This window comes from Talpa europaea, assembly GCF_964194135.1.
Source record: "Talpa europaea genome assembly, chromosome: 9".
Classification (NCBI taxonomy): Eukaryota; Metazoa; Chordata; class Mammalia; order Eulipotyphla; family Talpidae; genus Talpa; species Talpa europaea.
Window position 1 is genome coordinate 57,692,019 of NC_140076.1, and position 22,477 is coordinate 57,714,495.

A 22,477-nucleotide genomic window follows, 5' to 3' on the forward strand; every position below is an offset into this window, starting at 1 on the left:
TTAGGAGGGAGGACCACAGCAGGGAATTGATGTGCTGAGGTCATTTCTGTCCATCAAAGGCCCTGCTCTTCTGACAGCTCGGACTCCCATTCAAACAAACTCCATACTTCAGTCACATGGAAATCAGGCTTGACATTTCTCAGAACAGGTTTTATGGGAATAAATTCCAGGCTTACAAAATTTGGCAGGACAGATGGCTGCTCACTCTGCACAGAATATGTAGCCAGCTTTGAAGGTAATTATCTGCCTTGGTTTTGTAACTAAAAACTACTCACAAAGGAATCGGGGAAGCAGAGAAATGTTTTAAGATGTCTTTACTATCACAAAGGCAGGAAAATATGTATTTAAGAATTAAATTATTCTGCGTTCCCAACAAACATACCTATGGCTCCCATATCATCAACATAGGGACTTTTGGCACCCACAATTCCCCCAAAGCATTCTTTCTGGGGTGCACAGTAGGATTTGTCCAGGTGAGTCTTTCCATCGCTGTCCACCATGCACCACTCACAATCCAGCACACCAAAACAGTCCCTGCAGAGAGAAGGCTGTGAGCGTTCTGGAAAGCAGTGTTGGGTGAGGGAAGGCGTGGGTAAAAGGTAGCTCTCAAGAGCTCTGTGACTTAGTAGTGTTGTAACTTCTGGAGCTTTAGTTTCCTTTCCTTATAAAAGGAGAATAGTAACAGTCTGCCAAGGGATAGCTGTTTTATGTCCCTCAACAACTTGGGAATGAGAAAAATAAAACTGTTCTTTATTGAATCAAACAATAAAATCCACACATCATGAATTAAGTGCTGGATTATTCAAAGTTATCTTAAAATTCCAAATGGCCCTAAAGTTTGCAGGATTTTTGGCCTAACATCTCCCAAGAGTATTGTCATAAAAAAGGAAGGGAAAAAAATGGTCCAATAAGTTTGGGAAACATTAGATAAACAGATTTTCTTATGGCCAGTTTCTTAGGCATTTTAATAAGCATTCTCTTGCTATATATGATGACTTTCTGAGAGAATATATGCAGTGTTCCCCAAACTTAACTGACTTTGGGTTCCCATGTAACATCTCAAATTAATCCATCAGATGCCCTATCATTCCTGTGCTAAAACTTACACCAAGAACAGAATTAGCTACCCCTTCTCCCCATTAACTGTGTAATCAAATGGCAACCTGAAGCCACAATAAACGAATCACCCTGCTCCCACTCTCTTTCAGTCTACCAGAGATACCATTCCCAAACTGTCTAGCCCCAAACACCCTAGGGATGAGGGGGAAGAAGAAGGGACCTGGAATTTTCACTTTTTAAAATTACCACAAAGCATCTTCACTTTACAGATGAGCTTAAATGTATTATAGAGCTAGAAAGCATGGGGTTTCTGGGCCCCATGAAGTAGGTCCTGCCCCCTCTGCTCTGACTTCTTCCATGACATGTCCCCATCATAATCCTTTCATTATTTCAATAACATCCTCATCCAGAGAGATTACCAACAGATGGTGCAGATGTCAAAGAGCTGTACTAAGTAGGAAGTAGAAAACAACCATGGTGGGTCAAAGGTATGGAGAAACCAGTTTTGGACCTGAGAAATCAATATACATCTTTTTAAAACATCAAGAATGGGGATGAGGCTGGATGAAACTGGGGGTCGCTGTTCTTTTCTAGGCTCTGCCCCCAGAGCCACCCTATTGAGATCCAATAAGCCCCGTCCACAGCTTACCCACTCTCCATCCTCTGGCTGCACCTGCTGTTGACACACTGGTGAAGGGCGTCTTGCAGGCCCGGGTCAATAGCCGTGTATGTCAGTGGTTCCTGGTGGACCTCGCAGCTCGGGTTTCTACGCAGGAGCAAGACTGGAGGTTAGGACCATGTACCTTCCCCACTCATCATGCCCCTGGTCCCCACTAGTGTCAGAGAGATCTGGATTTGAATCCCCACTTTGGGATTCAACATGAAACATGGGCCAGTCACTTAAGTACTCTGAAGTTCAAACTGTTCATCTTTATATACAATTGATATAATATAAAAATAATTAGGAGACCATAAATATTCAACAAACGGGTATGCATATAATAAAAGTGAATATCCCCCACTCACCAGAGATAATCACCGTTTTATAGTTTAATGCCCTTTTAGACATTATTTTCTATGCCGAAACATGTATTAGGATATGCATAGACACAAAATGCTTTAAGTTCTAGAGAAGGCACTTAACCACAATTTACTTAAATGGTTTAAAATTTGTCAGTAATAGGGTCTCCCTGGTGGCAAAAGGGATTAAGATGCAACCTATGAAGCTGTCCACAGCCACTGTAGCACGAATTCGATCCCTGGCCAGGGAGCTACCCATATGGTGCAGCAGACCTCTCCTGACTTGCCCTTTGCTCCCCTCAACAGTGTATTTCACGATCTGCCTGTTTTGTTCCCCACTCTGTCTCTGGTGAATCCTCTCACTCCCCATACCTCTGGACTGTACCCCAGTTCTTGTATGCACAAATAAATCTTTAAAAAATAAAATTTGTCACTAATATAAATAATGCAACATTGCATGGGAACATGTGTATGTGAAATGTTCCTACACATTTATCACAGGATTAATTTGAAAACAAAAGTGACTTAATGTGCTGAAAGTAGTTGACAAAGGGGAGGCACTCAGTAAATGTCTGTAAATATCATATGCATCTGTACATGCCACATACAATCTCAACTCTGTGATAGCAATGGCATTTAAATTTGAAAGTGGACTTCGTCCTAAGGCATTACAGAGCTTGAAATTTAGCTTACACAGTAATTCCACCACTAGAATAAGTCATCTTCTTAGACTCCAACCCAAAACAAATCTATAAATAAGACTACCGATACTTATATAAATAAATACACTATTTTTTTTTTTACCGGTTCTCAGCATTGGTGAGGTTGCCAGTGCACTCGTTCACCTCTAAAGGGCACTCACAGGGACATTCACATTCATTTTGCTCCATCCTGAGAAGAAAAAGAAAGTTACTATGATGAGGTTTAATAACAAACTGTATATTGTACATTCACCAAGGGAAGCAAAATAAAGAAAAAAGCAAGGTAAAAGGACAACGAAAAAGGGGTAATGAATGACCAAAGGTCATCCATCAATCGACTGTTCTTTGGACAAGGGTTCTGCAAACAACAGAGCTCAAAATGCTTCTGTAATCAGGACTTTCCTTTTCTCCAGGAAACATCCTAGCACTTTTTATTTAGTAGATATTATTTCTTCTTCTTTTTTTTTTAATAAATGATCTTCTCTCTCTCTCTCTTTTTTTAAAGATTTATTTATTTATTTATACAAGCACTGGGTACAGTCAGAAGCACGGGAGGGTGAGAGAATTCACTAGAACCAGAGTGAGGAACAGAACAGGCAGACTGACAAAATACACTGCTGAGGGGAGCAGTGGGGAGCAGGAGAGGTCTGTTGCACCATGTGGGACCCTCACCGGCGGTCTGGGATTGAACTGGTGCTGCAGAGACTGCGGGCAGCTTCGCAGCCCAGCGCTCAACTGCTGCACCATCAGGGGACGCCCTAGTAGATATCATTTCTAGAGTGACTGGATTCAGTTAAAATATTCAGATGCATGGCAAACAAAGAATACGACCTATGGCATGTTTACCTGTGACAGTTGAGACAGAGCCGGTCAACCATGCTACAAGCACAGAAGGCAAGAGAGTCACACGTTTCATTGACGATGCCCACGAATGCATTGGTTCCTGGGATCCTTGCCAGCCTGTATTTGGAACAGTGGCTGCCATGGACGAGGTTCGTCAAATCCCCCTAGAGAAAACAACCTCAGTGTCAGAAGTGACAAACAATGCAAAGACTGACACCTACCAGGGATGCTGTAACCCTGCAACCCTCTGCTGATGGATTACAATGCAACTTTACTTCTGACTGCAAGAGTAGCAAGCAGCACATCTGTGTGATAAAGTAGTATACAATCACTGGTAAAAATCTGGAAAATGAAAATTATTCATCATTCCACCAATCAGAGAATTCTCACTTAACAATTGAGAGTATTACATTTATCCTTTTATCTATCTTTATATCTAAAGATTTATAGCTTTTTTGTAATTTATCTTTTTATTTTATTTTTATTTTTTAAAGATTTATTTATTTATACAAGAACTGGGGCATAGGCCAGAGGCGTGGGAGGGTGAGAAGATTCACCAGAGACAGAACGGGGAGCAGAACAGGCAGACAGATGGAAAGCACTGCTGAGGGGAGCAGCAGGCGAGACAGGAGAGGTCTGCCGCGCTATGTGGGTATCTCCCTGGCTGGCTGGGAATTGAACCCGTGCTGCAGAGGCTGCGGATAGCTTCACAGCGCTGCACTCAACCCGTGAGCCACCCGGGAGGCTCTGTAATTTATCTTTTTTAAACACAAGAATATATCATGAAATTGGGACAACTTCAGAAGAAGAATGAAAGACAACTTTCAGGAGTAGTTTAAAATTACTAAAAAATAGTTAAAACAAGGAATAGTTAAAATGTATTCAAAGTATAGCTAAATCAACCAGAAAACAGATATTTTCCTCCCCTTGGATAATAGGTTCTCTTCTTTTGAATAATACAATTATTTAAAAACCCAATCCTCTCCAGGAGGCCTGTTTCCTTCCTGCAGAATATTTACACATTCCAACTAAAGCAAGCATCCCTTTGTTCATTCTATAACAAGAAAACATGGTAGTTTCCTGAAATGCCTGATTCTCTACTGCATTAGAAAACCAAGGATTCAAAAGTGGCACTGTAAAGTTGAATATGTTCTATTTTTTCTGCATGTATGGCTTATGCAGCAGGCAAAATTTTTAATCCCATGCCTATTTCCATGCCAGTCATCCCATATATAGGCATGGTGAGGATAAGCCTAACTCCACGAATCAAGGGACTAGATAGATCCTTAAGAAGTCTGCATGGTGGGGCCTCCCTGGTAGCGCAGCGGTTGAGTGCTGGGTTGCGAAGCTGCCCGCAGCCTCTGCAGTGCCCGTTCGATCCCCCGGCCACAGGAGGAGGGTCCCACATGGCGCGCAGCACTCTCCTGCCACCTGCTGCTCCCCTCAGCTGTGTACTTTGGTCCTTCTGCCTGCTCTGCTCCCCGCTCTGGCTCTGGTGAATTCTCTCACCCTCCCACGCTTCTGACTGTACTCAGTGCTTGTATAAATAAATCTTTAAAAAAAAAAAAAAGAGGTCTGCATGGATTTCCCCATGACTGGAAGATTCCTGCCTCTACCATATAAGCAATGCTTATCATCCATCTGGCTGCTGCAACCAAGAATGCTCCAATTGCACTGTGGAATAACTTGGGTTGTTAACCAGTTATTCTAATTCATATTCAACTGGTATTTGAGCTTCTGAGAAATTTTGAACCTGAGGATATGACTGTCTGCTGAGGGCTCAAGAAACTATTGTACAAATGACAGATGACACACAGTGGAAGTCAGAATTTCACGGGCCACCTCACCTGACAGCCTCCTTCCTCTGATTACAGAGTATGCTCCCACACCAAGTGGTGTGGGCTTGGACTTCCCTGGCTGTGAACTCACTATCCTACGAATATATTTACTTGTAAAAACTCCTTTATCCCACTGGGCAACTGCTTGTGCAATTGCTTTATTTGATACTAAGTTGAAGATTTCCCATTTTACTCAACACTTCAAAAATTAATTTTTAATATGTTCAAAGATATAAATAATTATTCTAAATAAAAAGTATACTCCCTATGTGTAGCATTTTGAATGCTGGCCTTGTCATCATCCACTTTAGTTCTCTTTCAGTTAGGATTATTTACAAGTGAGAAAGACTATCCTTGAGACCTCTGATCGTTTCAAGGATAAGTTTGCAGCACTCTAAATCATGTGGAGTATTTTAAATTAAAAAAAGGAAAAGATTTTTGGATGCTGTGGATGAGTGTTCTGATCTAGCAGGGTGGACGACCACGAACTGACCCAGCTGAGCCTTGGGAATTTAAGGAGACAGAGATCTTCAGAAGACAAGAAGAGAGGAACACACAGAGCCACACATTTATACAAGAATGTGGGAACAGTGGGTATGTAAAAGGGCTAAGATTGGGTGTGCTTTAAAACAAACAAAACCAAAACAAAATACCAAGTGTAACGTCTAAAATATTCACTTCTGCACTCGAGGATCTTTGTCCCACAATTGTCCAGTTGGGAAACTGATGAAGGTCCAGTCCTATCATTCGATAATTCCAAGACATTAACCTTTATTCCATTTCATATGCCATTGAGGGATGGGATTATGTGTATTAAGAAATCCACTTACCATGAGGCTAGTATTGAATTTATAAAAGCGCTGGACTGTTCGGTCACTGAAGCTGTTGCACAGGTTTTTCTTTACAAAGTTGGGGTGGTTCAGGATGTCATTGGCTACGAGGGGCTCCTAGCAAGGTCAAACAGAACAGAAGACATGTGCCATGTAATTAATGAGCTGCAGGCTGTTGGGGAACTGAGCTATAAGCATAGCAACAAGTACCTTGTGGGTGATGTGCTGCTGTTCCACAGGTGCATGTCCTTTGGGGTCAATGAGGGTTGGATGTGCCACCAGATAACCCCTGTCTTCCATGATGAAACACCTACACCAAAACAAGTGGCATCCTCATTCACATCAATTGTTTTTCTATACTTGAAAAGCATTTATCTTGCTATTCTGAAACGAATAGTGTTTATCTCAAGTTCTGAACAGATATTCACTGGGAAAATGAAGGCAGGCTGGCAACTAGGTGAAAAGAGACATTATTCTTGAAGTGGAGGGTCACCTCAACACATAAGTTAAGGTGAGAGCATCATTATGCTGATTCTGAGGTAGTCTGCATAGTTCACACACTCTGTGCCCACCCAGGGCAAGTACTATAGACCTGAAACGTCTTTGGAAGAATGTGTAAGTGAAAAGTGCACTCTTCTTTCAGAAGACGGAGACTCTAAAGGAACTTGTCTTGCATATTTAGGGATACAAACTTTAAGTAAATCATACAATTTCTCTTTTTGATAATAAGCAATCATAAAACACAACATTCAGGGACATACAAAAATATCATATGAAAATAAGTAAAGCTAGAAAGGTGCCAATTAAGACAAGATTCTGCTGTTTTATTCCACATTTGTTTTAACAGCTTGTAATCCTGCACTTCCCTATTAAGGGCCAGTGTGAAATATAGCAGTGATGGTCATGAGACAGAAATAAGGTATTTTAAAAAGTGGCCTGCATTGAATCACGGGAATGAGCTTGCTTTGATCAGACAGGTTCTTTTGAACTTTAGGTGGCAAAGACTTTTAGTTCCACGAGCCTCTTCCTGAGGAAATGTAAAAAGGAACAGTCTAAGCATATAAAAATCTCACCAAGACTTTGGTTTAAAACTTACTATGATAAGCACTTACCCAAGAATACCCAAGATATGGGAAAGGTCTAATTACTGACTTTTAGAAAACTAAGTATTTTTGGAGAATGCCAGACCACAGTTATTTTCCTTGTTAGGAGTATGTCTGTCTAAATCATACATGGCATGTCTGTTAGAAAAATGGAAAAGATCAAAACTGTGTCAATGAAACACCCAGACCATGGACTTTATTTCTGGTTTTGAACACGGCAATGTAGCTGTCAAATCACTGGACACTTTACATCATTTTTTTTTTGTATTTTACAATTAGAATGGAAATGGTGAGTGGCAGGGCTTACCTTATTTTGTTGCCGCCATCTTGGTTACAAACAGGTAGTAAGTCCATCAGAACCTTGTAAAAGTATCTAAGTGTAAAGTCAATTCCCATCACTGCCACAGTATGACCGGAAGACAGCTGTGTGCTTCAGGTGGAAAAGATAAATGAGAACAAGAAATATGTCTTATTTAAAGGTTAGATCTATGTCCATTGTAAGGGCATTGTAGGGTATCAGAAACACATTCCTACTGTTTCTCAACACTTCACAACCCACTCTTACAAAAAAAAGATGAAATAATGACTAATTTAACATAACATAGGTATTTAATGAGAGAAAAATTTAAGAGTTAAGATAGAACTTTCTAAATCAGACCAATCCAAAACAAGAGCAGCTGTGGAATATGGCTGGTCCTGACTCCAGATGTTCAAACAGCTGATGAACTATTCTTTGGCAAGAATAAGGAGTCCAGAGAAAGACATGGGCTGGGAAGTTAGATATATGATTACTAAAATTCCTTCCAAAAATAAATCTTTAGACAAGAAACCTGAGTGATTTCCTTAATTATTTCCTTCATTTTACAGACAAAACTGAGAATTCAAAAAGGTTAACTGACCGTTGTAGGGTTATATACAATACTTCATTAAAAAAAAAAGTCTAGTTTTTGTTCTATGACACTAAATTGACTTTACTTAAAACACAACTCATTTTCTAGAATAAGCCTCTCCTGATTCCCCGACCATTCTAAAATATTCCTCTCAAAAATAGGAGTACCAAGGAAGACAAAGCTGGCAGTTTAACATGGTGTAAGCCTTTAGCTCTGGAATCAAGCAGATCTGGGGTCAAATCCTGACCCTATTGGTTTCTCTCCACGTGGTTCCTGGGATGCCACTTAATCATTTGGAGCCTCAGTTCTCATATCTGAGAATGGGTAATAATAGTACCTATTTTATAAGGTTTTTTTTTTACTGAGATTACATGAGAGTGTGTTTCAGTGCTTGGCAAGCTGCCTTCCATAGAGAAAACACCCAATTAGAAGTAATTACACGAGAGGACTTAAAGCTCAGGCCTGGACAGAAAATGACCTTTTTTTTTTTCCCTAGAGAAATTACACTCAGAGAAACTGCTAGATATAGCTGAAGTGTAGACTTCTCACTGAGCAACGTAGGTTCTTTTTAATCTATGGTCATGGATAGTAGGAGGCTCTTGGATTACCTGACCAATGAGCCTCCTCTGTATTTTTGGGGCTGGGAATCTGCAGGGTTCTACTCAAAAATGGGATGTTCCCAGAGCCTATATACACACCTGATTTCTTTATAAAGTAAATACCAAAAAATAATAGTGTTGTTATTGACAAAAACCTTAAAAATAGTAATTGGGAAGTCTAGAAAAATTTCCCACAGTGAAATCCTATTTTGGAAAATCAGAATTTAGGAGTGAAATTAGCTTTGCCATGTAGACAACTGCCCCCTTCTGGTTACTATCAACTTTGATATCCTATTAGTTCCTTGTCCCTGTCTCCCCACTTGCCCCCCCTCAAAAGAGAACCCCCAAAACCCAAACACTGGAAAAAAGGATCATGATCCCAAAAAATTTTTATCAGAGCTTTACTATCAAAGCTGTGCTTGGTATGCCAGTGGGGGAGGAGTATGGTGTGGGCCACCTCTGAGATGCTAGTGACTCAGTAAGCTCTCCTGTTGTTACTGAAGTAACTCAGATTCCACCATGAATAACTCTAAGAGTTCACACAGAACTTGTGCTTTGTAGCAAATAATGGTTTGCTGAAATATCATTCAAAATAAGTCTGAACCACTCTTGGTTGTCCAGGAAGGAGTGATGAATTTAAATAATAGTTATTGCTATAATGGTAATCACTCCATTTACTGAATGGTCACAATTTATATGCATCCAAATACAGCATTTCAATTATTTCTATCATTCCTGTAAAGGCAGAAGCTTAGGATGATAAAATATTTGGCTAAGGTCGGACAATGAATAACTAGTGGAAGCAGGAAATTAAACTCAGCGTCTCCAACTCCAAAGCACACACTCCTAACCCCTACATTATCCTGCTGTCTTAGAGCTGCATATCACTCTCAAGACTTTCCAGGAAAGTGTACACAACATATTCAATTTCCCATGGAGATATGGGGGAGGAATTATAGTTTCCACTTTATAAATGAAAAATTAGGCTTAGAATGATTAAGAATTAAGTATAATGGATCACCTTGAATTTACACTATAAAAATCAGTTTACAGATCAGGTTCTTTTTGTAGTATTTCAGCAGCCTCAGTGAAAAATGCAACCCCCGGGGCCTCCCTGGTGGCACAAGGGGTTAAGACGCAGCACTATGAAGCAATCCGCAGCCACTGCAGCACGAGTTTGATCTCCGGCCAGAGAGGTGACCCACATGGCACAGTAGACCTCTCTTGCCTTGCCTACTTCTCCCCTATTCTGCCTGTTCTGTTCCCTACTCTGGCTCTGGTGAATCCTCTCACCTCCCCATACCTCTGGCCTATACCCCAGTTCTTGTATGCATAAATAAATCTTTAAAAAAATACACCCCCCCCCATTTTTGGAGGCAAGTTAATTTTGCATTAAACAGCTCCAGTTGACTACTATCTGCCCCAGTATGATCTACATGCACAGTAAAAGTATGCCCAGTGCCCAGGTAAGCCTAGCATTCACATTTTAACCTGCATTTCAGAAATGTACAGTTACTATGGTAACTGTACATAAATACCACAGCAGAATCAAACATGGTCTGTTGTTTTAATTACAACAGACCATGTTGTTAGCAGCACTTATGAGATTTTCACTGCCTAAGATTCATCTGACAAGTCCTTTATTCATTGACTGATTGTCACCATCTCCACCAGCATTATGATTCTCCAAAGAATGCACAGCCAGATTCTCAGTCTACTAGTAATGTGTATGGAAGAATCACAGCACATCTACTATAACTGATAAGAGAGCACTGAGTGAGAAAAGGTCCTCTCCAAACTACCAGCCAAACCTCTTCTGAAAACCCTGGGTGAATGAGAGTGCCTTATGACAAGCTGAACATTAGCTTAAGTTTTCTCTTCTGACTTGTTAAAGTGCCAGAAATTCAAAGCATGAAGAGCACGATAAAACAAATAACTGCCATTCATTGAGGCCTCAACAATGTTGAGTATAGTGCTGAGCAATTTACAAGCATGGCCTCAAATTCTCATTGTACCAGTTCGACACGGGCATCATTACCTCTATTTTACATATGCAACTCAAGGAGAACAAGGAACACAATAATAAAAGCATTTAGCATTTATTGAGCCCTTACCATGTGCCAGGCACTGTTTGAAGAGCTTTGCATATATTATTTAATGCAATTCTTAAAGAATCATTTGAGATAAGCTCAAATAGCCTTCTTTCATAGGTGAGGAAACCAAGGGAAAAAAGGTACTTGCTTATATATCATATAGAGAGAACATGGAAAATCTACTTTTTCAGACTGGAATCACATCTTAGGAGGAGGACAGGAGTACACGTTGGGACATTAGGCCAAAATCAATGATATTCATTTGAAAAAAGCACCTTTGTGGAGCCCACCTACCACTATACCCATTAAAGTGACAATGCTTTGGTTGAAAAGCAGAAGCAGCAGTTGACTTGCATTCTAAACTACGTTGAGTGAAAATACCCAAATTTAGATAGTTCAGTGCTAAGAAACATATTCAAGTGATCAAGTCCATGGCATATTAACTAAGAGCAGATAATTATTCCAGGAATACACACTCACTGAATCAATAGTAGACAGTTCCATCCCAGATGAAAATTGCCATTTTTCATTCTTTTAAAAATTTGAATGGCTGAACTTATAGAGGATAAACACTATAAAAAGTAAATAAAATAAGGGAATCGAACTAGGTTTTTCTAACCTGACAGTCTATGTTACAGTCATGCTCTTCTGGACTGACACAATAATAACTGTTAATAAAATGAATGAAAACTTCCATTCATCCAAACTTCCACCAAAACACATATACGTGCATACACAAACGTGATAATCTGCATCTTCTTATGGTGCCCCAAACCCCCACTAGAAAAATAGAATGCTGTACAGGGGAAAAGTTCATGGTTCTTGAAATAAGTGGCCCAGAAGGAAAAGCCTGGTGAATCATTAAAGACAAGGAAGTCATGGAGGATTCTTCCTCTTCTCTCCCCCCAAGGACATCTTTTAGAGCCCACTCTGGTCCATTTCATTGCCATCAAACACTAACATCACTGCTGCACCATAAAGAAACACCTTTGTTTACTTTTTCTCAAATGATTAGAATATATGGAAGGGATGACAAATCTTGCTATTCAAACAATCGTGGGCGTAAGCCCGACAGATGGTCTGTTAATGAAAACATCGGAAAGATCTGTTCTAAGCGAGTGTTTACTTGTTTATACGTGAAATGTCATATCATGGAGTGGATGACAGAGCCAAGCAGATACTATGCCCCATGAAGGAATCAACATTTGGCTGGCAGCAGGGCCCTGCTTTCCATGGAGACACAGGTCATGTTATTGAAATGCCACTCAGCACTGCTTTCCAATCTTGTTTCCAATGAATTCGCGTTAGAAGAATTCTACTGAATGTCAATCATTTGATATATAATGAGCTCCAGTGAAAAGCATAAAGTTAAGCAGGGAAATCTGTCTCCCATAAATTTTAAGCCATCATTACAGGTACCAGTGAAAATATAGTTTTTCTTGGTTGCTAGGGAAAAACTGCTATTGGTATAATGAAGGGATTAAAACAGCATGTTCCACTTGCCTTTCCATCCAACATTTCATTGACATTTGTAGCTTAAACCCTGAAACCTCAAAAGCAGGAAATATAAAGCACTCTAAATATATTTACAGTGATACCGACATTTTGTAACATCTTGGAAAATCAATTTTCAAAATGCCTTTTAATTTTTCAAGAGACAGGGCAATGACAAAATAAAAACATTGCCACCACCTATATAATGCTTAAGAGTTAGACCCAAACACAAGAGGTACTAAATTTGAAGTCTTGATACTTTCTTTAGCAAAGATGGTCAATTGCTGGGGAAAACACTCTTGTGTAGTGATGGCTGGTCAGGTTGCTATTAGTATTTCTTTGATTGGTTTACAGATGGCATTTTCTACAAACTGTTCCACTGAATCAAATCATTTGTGAGCATCATCATGGCCGCCAAGTACAGGGATAAGAGCTCTTCATGGATTCAGTCACATGTTACCCCGTGAGACAGGGATCACCCCCATTTTACAAATGTCAGGAGGAAGCCCAGGGAATCCGAAATGACACAGCCAGAGAAGACATTCAAACCCCACCTTACTTTACATGTCAAAGGCCATGCTTTTGCCACTAATCTTAGGCATCTACTGCTTTATTCAACTTTTCAAAATATCCTTGATACGTTTAAGAAATGACTGAAGAGTAATGATAAGGTTACCTGGATGAATGGATGGTGTGACTGATTGTCACTACGTAGCCAGCTCCTCCCACATCTAAGTAAGGGCCAGTCAAGGAAATCAAGCCTGGGTTGGCTACTGCATGGAGATACCTAATGGAGACAAAGTCAAGTTATTTGGTGTCTAAGCACCTACAATGTAGATGTCGAAGAAAAATGAGCTTGTAGCTCTAAAGATTTATTATAATTTGTGCCTATGTTACATTAACATTCAAGAGGATGCCTATCTTTTATGTCTGGCTGTAGCAACCACATAAGGGGGTCAAGAAAAATTGAAATTTTTTAAAAAATAGACATGGAACTAAGTGTGTATTTGAGCTTTTAATAAGACACATGGTGTAGAAGTTTTAGAGGCTAAAATAAAAGGAAATTAACAAGTAAGGAAAAAAACAAATATAATTTGGCACATAACAGTGCTCCCTGGTAAGGACGAGGGAACAGGCAGAGAACACGTGACTCAGAAATGACTCAGTGTACAGCGCAAAACTAGAAACCCTGTTTTTATGCCCGAGTTCCCTTCCTGCTATACTACCTGACTACTTCTTTTTTGAAAACCAGAGTAAAAATAAAGCCCCAGAAGTGAAAAAGGTCTTTGAATTTATGTAGGTCATTTTCCATAAGGTCATGCAGACATGAGCTGTAATTTGATGCCATGATTGTGGGCAGTGAAATGAAGTCTGCCTGCTACAGACACTCTGCACACAGGTAGGAATCCGCAAACCACCAGGAATTGCAATGTCAAGCATAAAGCATTTCAGTCTTAAAATTTCAATGGAAAGATAAAAGGAAACCCACAAAGCTGTTGTGAATACTACATTAAAAAAAGAGACTATTCAGAAACATGTTTTCACTGCCATGAAAATCTCTTCTTTAATGTGACTGCCTAAAGTTGCCTTATTGTGTGTACTTATCATGTCTCTCCAGGATTTGGGGGGAACCTTTGATAATGGAAGCCCCTAAAACTCACCATTGTCTCCTAGTGGGATCAAATGCTTTGTCCATGAGGGAACCAGGATAAATTCTGAGGACGCCATTGGGCGTTGCTATGTAACGGCGGACAATGTAAGTGTTCAGGCTACTCATTTCCATTTGTGTCATCCATTCATCTGTGACGTGGCTGGTAGCCATTACTTCATTTCTGACAGAGAACTGGGAAACAAAGGGAGACATAGCAGGGATCCTTTAAGACTCACATGAAAAGAGACTGGACTGCTGGCAGGGCTTCCCAAAGCTCTCTTACAGAGAAGCCAAGCCCAATTACTTCTCAAAAATCTTTCCACAGCAGATGGATATGGCCAAACTTGGTGAAAACAAAAACTTACTGAAATACAGTCAGTGGATGTGTAATTTACTTAATTGTTCATCCTAGACTTCCTGCTTTTAAAGGAAAAATCCTATAGTGAAACATTAAGCACATGTATACACACACACACACACACACACACACACACACACACACACAGAGCTAAATCTCTTCCTTAAACTTTACCAGTTTTATTTCAACAGACAGTCGGGGCACTTCTTTCCCTTGGGAAAAGTGGGACAGAAAAAGTTTCCCTGGTCTCTGAATCACCCATCCCATGACCCCCCTTGGAAAGCCCTTTGCACATCTGAGGCCTGAAAGAGACTCTTCATCTGGCCCACAGGGCTTCTTAATCCATCAGAAGGGTCATCGTTGACCAGCATCCCCTGGGCCACACACTCTGCTTTCTGGCTCACCAGCTGAGAGGCATAGACCCAGAGCTGGGCTTCCCACTTCAAAGGTTCATGGCCAGCGCCCCCTCCCATGCCTATGGAGGGGGTCACCAGAAATGGGGCCCCATGCCAGCACTTACTTTGAGCCCTGGGTTAGCAATGAGGCGGGTGTTGTCACTGAGATAGGCTGTGTAGTGCTCTACCATGCGCTTTGTCTCTGGCTGGCTGAGGTGTTCGTAGGGGGAGGAAAAGCTCCCAGCAGACAGCATGACAGTTGGACTTTCTGAAAAAGCAGCAGACAAAGCCGGCCTGAGAACACAGAAGCTTCATCTCAGGCCCAAAGAAAAGTATTGCCAAGGCTTTGCCAATTTGTCAGCTGTGGAGATTTAAAGTCTTCCCAAAGAAAGCGAAGAACTCAGCTAAAAAGGAAGAAAGTCATTTTTTTCTCCCTCAGGGAGCTTAGAGTCACGAGTGACCCAGAAGCGACACATGTCTAAGGAATACAAATGCCTGAAATGGCAAAGGTGCTCATTTACCGGGTCTTGTTTCCTTAGGGGCTGGTGGTCTCTGACCATCCTGGACATTGTCTTTAAAGACAAACTGGTAGGAATTGTTGAGGCCTTTCTCCAGAGAGGGTTGTTATTTGAGTTTGCCAGGTGCCCCACCCCAAGATGAGGCTGGGAAGTGAGGTGCAAACTGTTCCCAGTAAGGCACCAGGCCACTGGCTTCAGACCTCTACATGGGACTGTGATATCCAGCTTGTCTACAACTAGCTAGTACTTGAGGTTCCTTAGGCCACCCAGATGACGGGAATTCCACATCAAAGGCTGCTTTAATTTCAATTCGTCCTTCCCCTAATGAGGTGTTAGAAACAGGAGTGCATGCATGTGTGCGTGCGTGCGTGCGTGGTGGGGGTGGCAGGGTAGGTTTCATGTGTTAGTCTCCACCTCATGGGCACCCTGGGTTTGCTTGTTGCTCCTCTCCCAATCCCTATGAAGCTCAATTCCATAGCTGTTTCCTCTGAAGTGGTAAATATGTGCATTGCAAAAGTGATTTTCAGTGTTCTTTCCTTCTCTGGGTTTTTATCTTAGACTTTGGCCTAGTAACTCCTTATAATCATGTTAGTTCTTTAATGCTTTGGAAATTTTTTTTTAAATTGAAGTAACTTTAGTTAACAACAGTATATAGGTTTCAGGTATACCAACTTCAAGATTTTTTCTTTAAGTTCCCATCCATTACTTTTAGGTGTCCTCAGCAGATGGGTGAAGTAATGTTATATCTCATATAATTTTCAGGATATCTTTATGGGTGGTGTGGATGATTATTATATATGTATATCAAGGAGAAGAAAGTCAGAGGCTTAAAAGGGTCAGGCTGCCTAGCAGTGTTGCTGTGGGTTTATATGCATATTATCATGGGGGCCCCTAGTAGGGATGTATCAGAGAAAGAGGACTGTCCCTGAATTCAAAGTGCTCAGGATCCAGTTGGAGAGACCAAGGATAAAAAAAAAAGAGGGAAACAAAAATATAAGAACACAGTAATATCAGAAATGTCAGAAGGCAATACACTTCGGGGACAAGAGAGCTGCAGTAGGACCAAGGGAAAAGGTGGAGAGAGAAACCTTGGAGAGTGAGCCAGTAGATTGGGAACTGTACAAAAGGGGGTACAAGATCGACTGAAGGAGAGAACAGGACCCAAGGCTTTGTGCATAGGCAGTAAACACCTATATACATATGTGTACTTAACTGTACTAGATGATGTGCTCTTAAAAAATTTCCCTCTCCTTAGTGTACCAAGAAAGATAATGTCCCTCTTTCAGTCATGAACGGAGCTCTGACATATATATAACACTTTGTCTCAAAATTCCCATCACAGTGAAACTAATGAGAAACCATTTATTTGCCATCATTTTCCTAATATTTCTATTTCCTTTTTATTATATTGGAACTGTCTTGTTTTACTTTTGTTAGCAACTGATATTAAACTACCCTTGATGACCACTCCACATTGGCCTGTGGTTCTATAGCCAGGTGAGGGTATGGCTGCAAAGTGCAATTCACATGCTGACCTAAGGTCTGCTGGGCTCACCTAGGAGCGGTCCATTAATCATATGTTAAGTATTGAGTTGACAAACTGCATTTTCTGAGCATCTTTGTAAGGTAGTACAGTCCAGTTGAAATACAGTACAATCCCCAGATACAACATAGACTTCTCTATTAACTACATTAAGAAAAATAAAAAGAAATGAGTTAAATTAATTTTAATATATTTTATAGAATCCAATATACCCACAATATTTTCACCTTAACATGTACTCTATATAAAAAAATAAGTAGGCATTTTACACCTACAGCAAATCTCAATTTGGACCAGTCACATTTCCAGAGCTCGACAGCCACGTGAAGCTATAGACAGGGTAGCTATGGAGTGTGATCCACAGGAAAATCTGGGCTTGAGACTTTTCTCATCAAGAAAACTGCTGTGTTTCACTGTGTTAAATTTCAGAACAGTGACCTCATTTTCACCAGCAGTGATGGTTAGCTTGCTCATGCAGCATTTAAGAAAATCAAATACACCTTAGATTTTCAGAAAGCATTTCTTTAAAATATGAATGAAAGGGCATGCATCTTCTTTTGTCTAAAGAAGAAAAGGCAAACTCCCAAACCTAAAGTAAGCTTTCTTTGATTGACATCTCTAGCTCTTTTAAGTTGTATCTACTGCTGGAATGTGTCATAGGAGGGATCACTTACTCTGGCCTGCTTTCTTAATCTCATATCCAGGCAGAAACTCTCTAGGATGGAATTTAAAAGAAGAACCAAATACATATGTTTTCCTTGGGAATCTAGAGACTGGTGACGTCTATCCTTGATCTGCTTCCCAACTGTGCTCCTTCTACTTGGTTTGTGTGCTGAGCAGTAATTTTCAAGTTATTCACCTTTTTGAATCCTAAATATTTTCCAAAAATGAAAAAAGAGAACATCAGTTGTACAGTCTAGTTTTAGACCAGTGGAGTTTATCAACTCAAATTTAATCAATGGGTGGTAGAAACACATGCCACAAATGCTTAGTGTGTGTCTGGCACATGGCAGCATGCACTAAAAGAGGGATCATGGGATGAGAGGAGCATGAGTCAAATCTCAACCTTGCTGCTTCCTGTGTAACCTTGGGAAAATGCTTATTTCTGATAAACTCAAACGTCCTCCTCTATAAGAGGCTGATTCAGAGGATAAATGTAAAATACCTGTTATATAATAAATGCAAATTCCCTTATGCTTCCTTTGAATTATTTGTCTATTTTCACAGCTCTTTGGAATACAGGGATCTGTGGAAGATGCAGCTACGCTACATAGCTACGTGTGTCTGCAACCCTTGGGCACCCCTGACCACTGCGTCATCCCTCCCGCTGCATCTCCACACCTGTGTGCTTGCTTCCAAAGGGCCACATATAGACTCTCCTAGGTGGGCTACTAAAACCTCTTTACCTGCCAACAGCTGAAAGTGACGAAGGAATAAGCAAATTTAGCTCGCTTTCTGGAGACTGGACAAACTCCAATGTAAAATTTACACTCCAAACTCCCCCTTCCTATTCCCCCCACCGCCCCACTACAGGATTAGGCATAGGTAAAAACTTTACCTAATCAAATTCTTTCGAACTTTCTCCTTCCCTCACTTTTTCACTGGTTTCTTTTGAGAGTCTATCCGTAGTGAACCACCAGCAACAAACCCTTATATTTCAGTGTCTTCTGGAGAACCTGACCCAAGGGAAGTCTTCACACTGTTTTCACATTTGTATCCCCTACCTGGCACAATGTACACTCAACATCTTTTTAAAGAAATTCAAACTAATTTTTATGGTGAACTGCTATAAACCAGGCCATTAAGGAAGCTGAGAAGTGCAAGGGCTTTACCAAGAGTAGCCAGCTGTTTGAAGTGGAGGCAAGTGCTGGGCTGGCCCAGGAGGTCCAGCCGGTGGTAGAGAAGCTTGCTGCTGGGAACTGTGTTGAGATTCTTCAGTTGCTTGACAGGTATTTCTGGTTGTATCACCACAATACAGAGAATAAAGGAAGTATCTTGCACCTAGAAAAAAATCAATAAAGAATTGTTAATACAGAAAATGAAGGTTCCTAAGGATAATGATTTTGCTTATGCTATTTTCCGTTACCCATTTTCAATCTTCATATAGAAAGATACTTGAAGAGGGAGGACTAAATATCTCTGGCAAAAGATTGCATTTTTTATTTTCCTTTCTGATCAAGTGAAATCAATGTATGTACCTAAAAATCATCGAGCTAATGAGAGGGTTAGAAAATTACTTGAAACAGTGACCTTAGCTATCTTTTGCTTCTTAAAGCTAATGGGGACACGCTGAAACGTGGTACTAAAAATACAACACTTGTTTCTGTTTGGGTTTGAAATGCATTTTAAAATATATAGATGTTCTTGCAATGAGTGCTCTGAGGATTGCCTATACTAATAGCTGATCGTCAATTTGCACTTTAAAGAAGTCAGGAGCAGCCTGTGAAAAATCCAGGTTATTCATTCCATTCCCAGCTAACACTTTTTTCCTGTTTGGAGATGACCAGGATCTCAGATTCGTGAAACTCCTCTGACTCACTCATAAAACCTAGCTTGTCATTTCAGACCAAAGCAAGCAAACTGTAGCTTAGTCTAACTTATCAAGTTCATATACAGAAAGAGGAGTACTTTAAAATTTACTTTGTTCCTAGAAAGGTATGCTTGAATAAAATTTGGTGGGAAAAAATGTCCACTAAAAAATCAATTTGAGAGGCTAGAATTACTTGCTTCTGGTTCCTTGATTTCAACATACAAACTTCTAATAAGTCCATTATATCAGGAGATGGACAAAATCTTTTAAAAGATGGCTTTTAAGTAAAGGGAGTGATAACCAATGCAGTTGGACCTAAAGGACAGTTGGAACTAAAAGCAGCTTGAAGGATTTACTTAAAGATCAAGAAGACATTTTTAACAAGGCAGGTTAGAGTTAAATGTGATTTAGGGTTTATGAGAATGGTTGCAGAAATTTTTAAACATAGGAGATAATCTGCATTTTCCTGGAATTGCTTTCAATCACCACTGCCAAGGATATTCAATTAGATGAACAAATTTAATCCTCTTCCTCCACCCACCAAATTAGACAGTGACAGGGTGTTCTGAAGTGGCATTTACTATTTCCTCTCTCACACAGTCATTCCTTGCATTTGGTTTTCTGTATTGCATATGTTCCAAGGAACCAAAAGGCAAAACTTTAACAGAATGACCAGAATATAACTTTATAATTGAGCCTGTTCTGTATGAGAAAAATAAAATGTTACCCTGAACTTGGAAAAAGCAAGATTTCACAAAGAGTCCTCAGCCAGAAAGGAAAACAAATTCCGATACAGGTCTTTCTATTATGTTCTTTGTTGAAGAAATCGTATCTGTGAAGAGGAATTACAATGTGCCTAGCAAGGGCTCTCCATGACTGAGGAGTGGTTTTGTTCACTGATTGACCATGGGACTCATGTTTTGAAGTGAACCATGCCTGTGGAGCTCAGGAATTATTCTAATGCTGCCTGCTAGTCCACAGTTCCTTCTGTCACAGCATACAGCCTCCTTGAATGCTTGAAAGTAGGTTCTGGGTTATACAGCATAGTTTAATAATCTCTTAACTTGCTCACATAATCTCTCACATTATATTTGAATTAATTCAGTGAAATAATCTATCACTATCAGATTTATCTATGGATGTTAAGTGGTTTAAACTATTATCAAGAGAAATCTATTTATATATTCTTCTATTATAGTTAATAGATGTATCCATTTTATTCCTTAGGGCAAGATGAGTACCTACTCACTCCCCCCAAAGTAACTAAAGAGCTTAAAAATATTTGTTCTTGTTGCTGGGTAACCAGACAAGTCTTTTAATCTTTAATCTCATTATTTATTACCACTCTAGTTTTTCATTTAATGGTAAACTGCTTGAAATTTTCAGATCTCTGACAAGGCTAACACTTATACTTGAAACAAAAACATGATCACATCCATTTAGGGAAGTATAGAGGCCAGAAGTTACCAGTATCACTGAAGAAAAACTATCTTAAGAGGATAATATCTCTTCCCAAAATGTTAAGATTGCTTAGTTTACATATGTTTACTATTGTTTCCTTCCCCTTTTAATGACAATAAATACTAATGAAGATATTTTCCATGGATGTAATTTTCCATGGATATAATTCAATCAGGATATATTCTGAGAGGTTAACAACATCCAATTTCAAGTAATGAGGGTGTATTTTTGGATTAAAAATTCTGGTGTGTGGCTCACCAATGTGAAAATTAAGCAATTCATCTTCATTTGAAAGTTATGTAAATATAAGGGCTGATTGTGCAATCATTCTCCAAAGAGTCCTGAAAATGAGCTGACTCAGAATTTAAAAATAGACTTCCATCTTTCTTGAATCTGTATTTCTCAAGCAAAATAATATCAGTTGATTTAGGCCTGTAAACATAAATGTCTCAAATGGTTTCACTTATCATTGTGTTTGCTTTTGCTTCTATTTTAGTAACTGCTGTTGTGTATTTTGATACTTTTAAGAACCAGAGAGGGTCAGAGGAGAATCACTGGCTACCCTGAATTCCTGTCATTCCTATGCCAGACACAGACATTGCATCAAGCTGTTTAATTGTCTGCTTCTAACACTAAGCTAGATGCTCTATGAGGGCAGAGAGAATAGCAGTCTTTATCCTTCTTAGTTCCATACATAGTTCCTAAAGGGAAGAATGAAAGATTCATTTTGGCATCAACAGGTAAACACCACATAGGGTTACCAAAGAGAACCTCAGATATTAGTGTATTTTAAGGTCAGTGATTAAAATTGGTGTTAAAAATAAAAAAAAAACATTCTTTAGTAGGTCAATCACAGCATTTAAGGCCCCATAATAGCCTTGCTATGCTCTGCTGGGAAGGGTGAGTAAAAGGGGTAAAGTAAAGTAACCTAAATTATATGGACAGTGTATGAGAGTCTATTTCTCTTTGTTTCCTTGAGGCCTAGTGTCTGAATGAGGCTAGTAAAACAAAGCTGAAGAGAGTGTCACAAGGTGTGGCTAAACTGTTAATCTGTTGTACTCTGGGTAATCCAAGTTCTACTCTAAAAGTCTCTTCCTTGGAGAATGTCAGTAGAGAGTATTTAGGATTTCAGATTTCCTTTTCAACTCCCAAATTTCACACTCTGAGTTTCAAATGGGAGAATCTAGTGGACCTAATCTATATGTGTATTAATAGGGGACAGTTTAAAAGAAATTCAATTCATTTGTATAATGCAATACTACTACATAGCCATTAAAGGCACATGCAAGTGCATGCGTGCACACGTACACACACAAGGACAATGTACAGATCTATTCATCCATCTAGAGAACTCTAGAACTACATATAACTATGTGTGACTGAACATTTTCTGGAATTTGGCCAAAGTTTTTACTTCTGGTAAAAAGGAAGGCAAAAGGGGCTGGGAAGGGTACAGTTTACTTTCTTTTTTTTAAAATTTTTAAAAAAGATTTATTTATTTATACAAGAGCTGGGTACTGGCCAGAGATGTGGGAGGGTGAGAGGATTCAC

At 39.8% G+C, this 22,477-nt stretch overlaps 1 protein-coding gene across 1 annotated transcript in view; it reads right to left on the bottom strand.

Moving 5' to 3' along the window:
- The window catches only part of CACHD1 (cache domain containing 1), a gene marked incomplete at both ends in the record, with an annotated part of 197,494 nt that overhangs the window by 10,261 nt on the left and 164,756 nt on the right, over window positions 1-22,477 (bottom strand). Inside the window, 11 exon segments of the mRNA XM_084242212.1 lie at window positions 383-534; window positions 1,709-1,825; window positions 2,884-2,970; window positions 3,627-3,787; window positions 6,292-6,408; window positions 6,502-6,601; window positions 7,702-7,824; window positions 13,147-13,257; window positions 14,132-14,313; window positions 15,000-15,142; window positions 18,768-18,936. Of these exon segments, the coding sequence (XP_084098338.1) occupies window positions 383-534; window positions 1,709-1,825; window positions 2,884-2,970; window positions 3,627-3,787; window positions 6,292-6,408; window positions 6,502-6,601; window positions 7,702-7,824; window positions 13,147-13,257; window positions 14,132-14,313; window positions 15,000-15,142; window positions 18,768-18,936 (1,462 nt within the window).